At 35.5% G+C, this 10844-nt stretch overlaps 1 protein-coding gene across 1 annotated transcript in view; it reads right to left on the reverse strand.

The window, feature by feature from the left end:
* The window catches only part of LOC106880218 (uncharacterized), a 36986-nt gene extending 26380 nt beyond the window's left edge, over window positions 1-10606 (reverse strand). Inside the window, exons 1-3 of the mRNA XM_014930080.2 lie at window positions 10451-10606; window positions 9909-9968; window positions 1136-1399 (exon numbers count right to left, since the gene is read on the reverse strand). Coding sequence (XP_014785566.1) covers window positions 1136-1399; window positions 9909-9968; window positions 10451-10493 — 367 coding nt within the window. The 5' untranslated portion in view covers window positions 10494-10606. The remainder of the gene's footprint in view (window positions 1-1135; window positions 1400-9908; window positions 9969-10450) is intronic.
* Window positions 10607-10844: the final 238 nt, after the last annotated feature.

Below are 10844 nucleotides of genomic sequence, written 5' to 3' on the forward strand. Positions count from 1 at the left end.
GATCTTTCTCGACGGTCTATAATTGACCGTCATCGATGACAAATAGGCGTCCACTACGCTCACGATCTTGAAGGCTCAGGTCTCCACTGCGAAAGCGTTAAAAAACATTTTCGAGCTGGCCGCTCACTGGTCATTTCCTTACCAGACGTTTCATTGATATCGCGAGCAGTTTCAGCTGCTTTACGTCCTTTATTGAAGTTGAATAGATAAAATTGCTCAAATATCGCGCTGTGACAGTTTCATTTCAGATGAATGTAACAACGGTGAAAAAAATATCAATATTAATTTATTGATGCATTTGGGCAAGTCTATGTCTGTATTATCAGACAATTGCAAAAAATGTTTAGAAAAATATCCAAAGCTCTGCAAAAATCCGGTACAAATTCTTCATGGTTCAAAACATTTATACATGCATATATCTGTGTAGTGGTTAAAAAGAGACTATGTCTACTTCTGCGCAGAATGCCGAATGTTAGAATCGGTGGATTACTATTTCAAAATAAATTGTAACTACGTATTTTTCGTGATTACATTATTGTAATTCAATAATTTTGTTGGTCTTTATTTCTTTTTAATCTGAATAATAGGAAATAACTTTCAGTCGATTGTGATTAGATTTTAGCTAGTTTCTGTTTTATTGTCTGAAATACATCTAATTCGCCAGTTTACTGTACTGGACAACAGATATTGGATAAACTTCCTGAAATAGGCAAGCGCTTTACCCGGAAGGAATTGTATTTGATATTTGGTTGTATAATGTTGTTAATTTGTCTTACTTCCCGTCATTATACGGATCTTATATTATCTTGTACTCTAACTCAATCATAGCTATTTATTGCCTTTATTAAAATATCATGTTATGCAGATTAGCTTTCAGAATAAGGAGACTTTGAGTAACTCCAAACATTCCCCTCTTGAACTATATTGAATACGGAAGTGTTTTTAGTATCATTGGAAAAAAATTTTTTCTTTTTAAAAATGTATTCGATTTGACATAACGCCAACTTTCGTAGCGGACACTTTAATTCAGAAGATAATAGTCTAACTTTCGACCTTATGTAAACTTTTCTCTTTACTAAACAAATTCATTTTACGTTGAAATATTACAAAATAATATAATTTTTAAAAATCATACTTGGTATAATTTGATAGTAATCATATTTCGTTCTTCGAACAACTTTAATTCTGTCTTCAGATGCATCATGTTTTGACAAAAAGCAGGTCAATTGAAATTTATGATAAACAAATGATTTACAGCCTCTAGTAATTGCACATTTGTTTGCACACATTTCAACTGGAACTATCTTGATTATCTTCAGAAGAGGTCTGACAGTTAAAGAAGCGTTGAATACTTTAATGTAAGTGATATGGTCACCTTCAAATAGTGATGAATCCTTGCCTGGGAAGAAAACAAATGGAAAGAACAATTACGCATTGCCTAAAAACATATTAGCTGGTACAATATCAACTGTAACTCTATGAACTGTAACATCAACAATTATTATACGGGTCTGAATGATGTGGGTGCAGGATCGATAATATTCTTACATCTGGAAAAGTATAGGATAAGAAGTGGAAGTTCACAATTTTGTGCACTTTTAGGAAAGAGGGCTTCTTGGTCAAGCTTTATAGAAGATATGCGTGTTGGGATGAGAATTTCGAGCATTAAGAGCTGAAGAAAGTGGGATTTTCAGACATTCATTAGCAAAGAGTTGGAATCTTTTGTTTGTAGTTGGGATTTAATATTTTAATTTTTGTGAGGTAACACAGGATGCCCTAAAGCCACCACACCAGTTATCTCATTATTTATGACACTACAGCCCATTTTACTGTTACAAGGTATATTAAAGTGCATCCAAGTTACTCTTCCTCACCACTAGATCAATTCATAATTTTGCATGCCTAAATATCAGCACAGCTGTAGAAGGAATAACATGAGAGATAGCTAAGAATCTTTTTAATTTTGAATGATTGGCTAGTTTCTTCATATGGCTGTTTTAAACCCCTCTTATCATCCACTATATTTTATTCTATAGGGAGTAAATATAGAAAATTCTATTTAAAATTTGAGAATCTAAAGAGGCGGGTATACTTTGAGAATTTAAAGAGGTGGGTATACTTTTAATATGAATGAATACTAAAAAACATCTTATGTTTTTATTTTTATTTCCATTTTCAACTGCACTATTTTTAAACTTCTATGAGGTAGTATCAAAATGTTCCCGGACTAGTTATGTTTTATGAAAAATAATTTATTCATCTCCTTCGAAATAGTCACCTTGCGCAGCAATACACTAGTCCCAGCGTTCCCGCTACTTTTGAAATCCGGCTTAGAAGTTGTTTTCTTCTGTAAGCGAGTCGAGGACTTTCTGATCTCGACAATGGTGTTAAAACGGCGACCTCTGAGCTGCATTTTCATTTTGAGGAAGAAATGGAAGTCCGCAGGTGCTAAATCTGGCAAGCAGGGCGGATGCAGAAGTGATACCTTGTTGTTTTTGGCAAGAAACTCATGAGTGAGGAGAGCTCAGTGACAGGGTACATTGTCATCATGAAGAATGCAATTCTTCGCGCTCCACAGATCCGGTCACTTTCTCCGAATGTACTTCTTCAAACGTTTCAAAATGTCGTCGATTGTCTTCCGATGATCCTCATGCACAAGTTGATGGATTTTCTCCACATTTCTTGGGGTGACGCTCGTGGCAGGTCCTCCAGATCGCTCATCGTCTTCCAGGAACGTTCTCCCGCTTTTGAAGCGCCCGTGTCACTCGAAACATTACGTACGAGCCATTGCCTTGTCGTAATAAGCTAGCCGAAACATGCTCAATATCTCTGTGACTGATTTCCTAAGTTTAATACAAAATTTTAAATTGGCTCTTTGTTCCAACTTGACAAAAATCACAGACAACAGCATACACGTGATCACAAAAGCACAAATTTCACAACTTACGAAGTAAACACAGCAATGTCACTCGGCACACTGTCTCATGAAGTTCATTGCTAGCTCTTACTGTATACACAACCATATGCTGCCAACTATTGGCATGCTACAGAACTAGTCCGAGAACTTTTTGATACTACCTTGTACTTCTTGTGCTGTGCTTTTCCAGGTTCAGTTAATGAAGAATATTATCAGCCCTGTGCATAACAATTTTACAGCGAAAACTCAAAAAGTATAATGCATGAAAACTTAAATTCTTTTTCAAAAAGTTTAAACTAAAGTGTTTTTCAAAAATGTTAAACTACAGAAAATTTATAAATTGACAAAAAGTAAATTATATAAAAATGCCATTAAGGAACCTGATAAATGTACCAATAAAGCAGCACTAGATGAATTAAATAGTACCAGTCAGAAAGCAGTACAGCAAATATGAACCGTTCAGTTCGAAGCTAAATGGATCTGATAACAGACTTTTCAAAATTTCAAATAAAGCTCCCATAGGAGATGTATTTGAAATTTTGTTGAGCTGTTTTAGAGGCAAGATTGTAATCTCCATCGTTAAAAGCAGTATTTCGAAGGTTTTGAAAATAAGACAAACAGAAATGGAGCGAGTTGCGTATACGACATGTCTACCCACATTTTATTACAACCACCGGTATGTAATAAAATGAATAACTAGAATTATATAATCCCAACGGTAATTTGATTTATGTAACCAAAAGTAAATTCCTCTATGTGTAAAAGAGAGAGAGAAAGAGAGATAGATGGAGGGTGTTACTTAATAATATTGAGTAATAAAGAAGCAAATATATTAGGTTGGAAAGAAAGTCGTGCTACAGTTTTGACATAATCACTTTGAGTATAGTTTTTGATACTTACTCTAAAGTGATCGATAATGTTTACACCCTAATGTTTTCTCTTTTGTCTGCATATTTTTTATACTTTAGTGATAAAATTGGTATCTATTTTACCCTTTTAAAATAAGTTTAACTCATATCCATATCAGGCATATGGTATGGATTCAAAGGGGGCTTTTGGATGGTAGCGACAAGAAATATTCGTTCTGTCTATGGAAATAAAACTTTAAATATCCGATCGTGCCAACGAAGGTTTACCCACTTTCGCTGAGGAAATTTTTCTCTTGCAGATTACTCTCGATCTGGACGGCTAAGTTCTGTTAATATGGAGCTTCTGAAAACCGTAGTTGAATAAAATATAAAGCAAATTGCACGAGAATTAGCAAAACAGGAAAATTCAAGTCACAGTTTCATTATAAAACACCTTCAAGCTAGACAAAGTATTTAAACCTGGTCAGTGGATCCCTCATCATTTGACTGCTTCTCCGTTTAATCGAAGTCAATGAAGAGAATGAGCTGCATCCTAGGAGTTTTGAAACTTTTTTTTAGGAGCGACGGTTATAACAGTCCTAGATTATTGTAATTTTAGTTGTTGTTGTTGTTGTTGGCACTCCGTCGCTTACGACGTCGAGGTCTCCAGTTGATCCGATCAGCGAAACAGCCTGCTCCTGAAATTAACGTGCAAGTGGCTGAGCACTCCACAGACACGTGTACCCTTAACGTAGATCTCGGGGATATTCAGCATAACACAGTGTGACAAGGCTGACCTTTTGAATTACAGGCACAACAGAAACAGGAAGAAAGAGTGAGAGAAAGCTGTGGTGGAAGAGTACAGCAGGGTTCGCCATCATCCCCTGCCGGAGCCTCGTGGAGCTTTAGGTGTTTTCGCTCAATAAACACTCACAACGCCCGGTCTGGGAATCGAAACCGCGATCCTATGACCGCGAGTCCGCTGCCCTAACCACTGGGCTATTACTAACCCGCCAACTTTTTGTTCCAGATTGAAAGAGGTGGCGGTAACAACACTTTGAATACAACCAACTTAACACTGAGTGTCACACGTGAAGACAATTTGCAAGCTCGCTATGCAATAAAATTCTGTGTTAAACTGGGCATCACTGTTACAGAAACTTATGAAATGCTCCAGACTGCTTGTGGATTAACTTGTATGAGCCGAGCAACTGTTTAACACTGGTAAAAGAGGATCAAGGACGGTAGAATAGAGGTGAGATGTAATAAGATGTGTGGGAGGGAGAGGGAGGTTAGAACATTAGAACTGGTTGAGAAAATTCGCAAATTTCTGGATGAAGACAGTGGGAAGATGAAAGAGGCTATGACAAGGGTCCTGGACACATTCATTTAGGAGGACTTCCATGGAGCCTTCACGGCGTAGGTGGAGAGCTACAAGTGCATTGAAGTCAGAGGATCCTACTTTGAAGGAGATTAAAGTTTTGTACTTCTTTGAAGTTATTGTCTTTCCTGAAAAGTCTCAAAACCTCTGGAATACACCTTGTAGACTTTCTAGCGAACCTTTCGTAAGTACATTCATCCAAATTGGTGGAAAGTGGCTCTTCTATCATCATTCCCAACGAAAAGGACAATGGTTGATATTATTTGATTTTTTCACCCGCACGATTTTCATTAAGTAAAAAAACAAAAACTCGGATTTTTTGCGTGGAATCAAATACCCTGACCTCCTAATATGCTGCAAACTCATTTTTGCTCGGAAAATAAAGATATTTTTGTTTTAATATTATACTAACGTGTTTTTTTTTTGTTAGATGAGTTTATCGTTCGTTATCTGTCCACACACTTCGTTATCACTAACTTCTATATCCTCTACATTTTCACAGATTCATTTCAAACTTCTTTGAATTTTCAATCTAATGTAATCCACACTCTCTCGAAAACGTATTTCTGCAAAATGTTATCTAAAATTATGGGTAAAGAAAGAAATAGCAAAAAATATTTGAAAATGGGGGTGGGAGGTGAAATTTCCGAGCATTAACTAAAACGAAACTGTTAATGCGGTGAAGTATAGTCGTCAGTTGGAAGAACTTCACGAAAAACTGCAGAAAAAGCATTCATCACTGGACGCTTTTCAGTTTAATCGAAGTCATTGAAAAGAATGAGGTGCATCCTAGGAGTTTTGAGACTTTTTTTAAGGGGAGGGGTTCTTAACAGTCCTACATTAAAAGGATTATAACAGTGGCGACGAGGATTTAAACAACTTACAGGGAATTAATAAAGTCGAAGAGGATCTAAACAACTCATGAGGAATTAATAAACTCGACGATGATAAACCAATTCACGTGAAACTCGAAGAGGAGTTAATAAGCTCACAAAGTTTTGTTGTGCGAATTTTACGAAAAAAATCGTAAAATAATGTAAAATTTGTTGGCCGGTTTGCTCGAATTGCAAAAACAGCAACAGCAACTGAAAGAACAACGACAGTAGCAGCTAAAACTGCAAGAACAATAGCTGAAGTAATAACAACAGCTCCACCAACAACTGAAAGAACAACAACAGCAGCAGATACAACTGCAAGAGCAACAACAGAAGCAACAACAGAAGCAACAACAACAAATAATATTATAGCAACAAATACTGCAATTACTGAAGCCGCCAGGTAAGCCAGAAGAAGTGTTTTCGGCAGACTATGTCGCGAACTTCATAACAGAGTTCAAATACGAACCTGACGAAGAAAGATTTGGACGACGAGATGAAAATGCGCTTAATCTCGAGAAAACTAGCGGCAACAGAACATGAACGATACAGTAATTTTGTACTCCTAGGAAAACTTTCGGACATAAACTTTAATGACACAATAGATATACCGTGTACAATTTTCAGTAAAAAAGCTCATTGTTCAACACCCGTTTGAAGTATCTGAACATAGAGGAAAACAACGACGAGGACTACATCACATATGCTGATAGAGTAAACAGGGAATGCGAGAAGTTCAAGCTGGACGAATAACGCAAGATATGTTCAAATGCCTTATTTTTACACAGGGACCTACTGCTGAAAGTTAGAACTAGAATTCTCGCAAAGCTGGAACAAAACTAGGATTTAATCCCGCAGCAAATGTCAGAAGAGTATGAAAGGATAGTCATATTAAGACACGACACAGAAGAAATTGAACGTAAAGATTGTTTCCAAGTAAAGCAAGTGCGAAATAGAATAGAGATAGTGTTTTCTAAAAAAAAAAACGCACAACAAAAATCAAGAAATAAACCCATGTTTTGCATGTGGAGGTATACACTTGAGGAAAAATTGTCCATTTAAAAAAGCGGAGTGCTTTCGCTGTGGAAATATAGGACATATAAAGACGCACTGTAGAACGAAGATGGCAAAACGTCAGAACAAAGGAAAAAGAATGTCATCGGAAGAAATTGGTAATATAACGATGTGGAAATTCGTGAAGGTGAAAATCAGAAATACAAGTGTTAAAATACATTTGGACACTGATATTATAAACAAAAAAAACCTGGAAATATGTCGGTAAGCCGAAATTAATTAAATCGAAAAAGTAGCACGTGGTGTTATGGGAAAAAGATTGTATTTCTTCGGTAAATTCATATGCAATGTAACATTTCGAGGTCAAACGAAAAAGGTTAAGATATGTGTTAAAAAGTTCACCTAATCTATTCGGCTCAGAGTGGATGGAACTATTCAAATTATGGGATATGCCCACAAGTGTCCTGTGTGGAAATGTAGTTGGGTCAACCAAAGGTTCAAATGCGGCTGAGAGACTGAAGCAAAAAGTTTCAGTAAAACAGTCAAAACGAAATGAAAAATTTCCCACAATAAAAAGTAAACATTATTCAAAAGTAGATGTTATTGGGTTGAGACTACACATCGATTTCGCTGGTCTTTTAAATGGTTCTTACTACTTACTGGTACTTGATAGTTTTTCGAAATAGGCTGAAATTTGTAAGTGTAAAAAAACCAATCTCCTCAACTGTGATAAACTATTTACACGAATTGTTATCCCAGACAAGATAATGTTTGACAATGGAACGCAATTTGTGTCTGGCGAATTTTAAAAAAAAATGTGAAACGTTCGCGGTAGAACATATAACTACGACGCCATACCATCCCAGATCTAATGGACAGGCAGAATGCTTTATTGATACCGTCAAAAGAGCCCTTAGAAAATCGAATGAGGAAGTCACGGATGAGGTAGCTCCACAACAATTTTTAAGAGTGTACCGTGTAACACCAAATCCGAATACACCAGCAGGTAGCTCCCAGTGGAGCTGATGTTTGCAAGGAAAGTAAAATCAGTCTTTGATAAATTGCTACCTGGCAAGAAAAGAAAAGTGCCAGGGAAGACATAGAAAGGTTCTTTAAAGTTGATGAAAAAGTGTATATGAGGGCATACAAGAATGGAAAGCAGAGTTGGGAAGATGGCGTAATTACCAAATGCATAGTTAAAATGTATTGGGTAAAAAGTAGGAAAAGCATACAAAAGAGACAGGAACCAACGGAAAAAGAAAATCGTGGAAAGAGAACCAAAGAAGTTGGAGGAACCGATAGAATGGTTGTATTATATGTTCCAAGTACCGACGCCACTGCAGGTGATTGAACCCAGACGTACAAATGAGATGGAAAGAAAACAAAGTTCCTGCCAAGCGCAAAAAATATTAAATTGTACGAAAAAAAATATTTCTAAATAAAATGACACTTCCTAAGAAAACTTAACAGGGGAATTAGTAATAATGGTACACCGCCTCCCACGTGACGAATGGAATGACTTAGTCACTATAAGTAAAGAGAGTACATAGTAGGCGGTCAGATACAATCGCGTCTTTACTGGTTTTACTAAGTATATTGTATATCGAAGTGGGAGTTATAGTAATCTAGCATTGTAAGGATGCAAAATATGAAAGTTTTTGCATCTTCCTCTTTGCTCTCCTGATGTCGCACGATCTGACTGTCACCTTTTCAGATTGTTGCAGCACTGTTTATAGGGAAAACAGTTTACTAACTGTGAAATTATTAAAAATGATATTCAGTGTGTCTTCGCAGATTCAACAATTTATCAAACAGATGGGATTATGTTATCAATAATGAGGAGGCAAATCTTGATAAAATATATCAATTAAGACTAAAGAAACATTTCTTTCTTTCTTGCCATAAAATGCGAAATGATTTTCTTTCCTGCCTAATAATTTCATGTTTATAACACTAACAGTCGTTACTTTTTTATAACATCTTTAAGTCACACTTAACTAACTTAAACACTAAATATATTTTAATGACAAGAAAAGATATGTTTATGATTTCACATAACAATATGTAAAGAAAAGTAGACGTTTAAGTGGGTGAATACGTCCCTTATAAGATAATCTTCTGGTAGATCAATTGGAAGAGGCGGTTTCGATCACCTATTCAAAATGTTTCATTCATTTTCGTACCCAATGTCACATCAGAACCGTAAAAGCTACAACAGTCCTTTTTCTTTCCCTCAAAACGTACTGCTTTTGACTAGTAAAAAGTAATAAATATTGGTTTCAGGTTCTGGCACAAGACCAGCAATTTCGGTGGAGCGGGTAAGTCGATTACATCGATCTCACTTTTCAACTGGTTCTTATTTTACCAACTCCGAAAAGATGAAAGGTAAAGTCAACCCCGGCGGCATTTGAACTCAAAACGTAAAGTCGGAAGAAATACCGCTAAGCATCTTTTTTTCAAAGCACTACGATTCTGTTGGCTCGCCGCCTTGAAAAGTAACAGATTTTAAGAAATAAAATTATGAGCGCCATTTTACTCTTCGAGATTGAGCATCAGTATTGATTATTGGCTGATATACGCGCATTTCGCTTAATAAATCTTGTGCAAGTTACCAAACTCATGATACCTCATTCCATTATTTTCCATAAAATATGGAATCTTTGTACGATGTCAAATATTTCTAATATTTAGAAATGAACATTTTGTGGTGTTATCATCAGAGTTTTAAAAAAGGGGGGATATTTGTTCTGCTGTTAGATAAGCATTGAGTAAAATATGAGTTATTAGGCCCGTAAAAAGAGAATAGTCCTCAGTAAAACGAAACACCCTTTGGAAAAGCCTTCAACAACAGAATATATTAATGAATGTCTCACCTGTTTGGTCTAATTTAAATGTAACAAGCATTTTAGCCTGCACCATCAACTGAAGGAAGGCTGTGGAAACAATGTGAATTGATATTTAGAAACGAAAAAGAAAACAATAAGAAATTTACGGTTTACTTAAGATATGAACGAGGTGTGTCAATGAAATATCAATTTGTGCATGTGTTAGTTAGAAATATGCGCTTTGGAAGCTAGTGTTATGAAAACATCTTGTTGATCATTTAGTATGTTGGAGTTTTCCTAAATTTAATCTTGATATAACGTATCAATAATGTTAGACTTTCATAACTCTGCTCTTCTTCAATGTATTGTCCAAAGCTGATATCATAGGTTTGATATAAAAACAGATTTATAGTAACAGGTTAATCAGATCATCACCGCCGTGAAGTGTCAACTCATGCTTGAGAAATGTCATGAATTCTAAATCGGCAATATAATAATTTAAAAACACTTATTTACCTTTAAGTTATTTCACAAGAAAATATATCGAAATAAAAATTTATCGCTTACTTTATCTCACAAAGTATACGCACCGAAAATTGCTATGAAGCATAGCAATAGCACTCCTGACTTCATGGCTGCACAGTTTTAACAATAGCCGGTTAAACGAAGAAACGAAGTTCTACTTCCGTAAAGTGGTGTTTTACTGACGTTGTCAGCGAGAATCAATGAAGTTATATAGAAGTTGTGTTAAGCAGGCAAGTTAATGAAATGCTTAAGAACAAATACATCTGTCTGACGAATTTCAATAAATCATTTCTCCGCATTTTTAATGTAAATATTTATTTGCAACTCCTTTGTTGTTGTATCCGAATCAGATATATATATATGTGTGTGTGTGTATATATATATATATATATATATATATATATATATATATGTGTGTGTGTATATATATATATATATATATATATATATATATATATA

The sequence above is a fragment of the Octopus bimaculoides genome, chromosome 13 (genome assembly GCF_001194135.2).
Source record: "Octopus bimaculoides isolate UCB-OBI-ISO-001 chromosome 13, ASM119413v2, whole genome shotgun sequence".
Taxonomy (NCBI): Eukaryota; Metazoa; Mollusca; class Cephalopoda; order Octopoda; family Octopodidae; genus Octopus; species Octopus bimaculoides.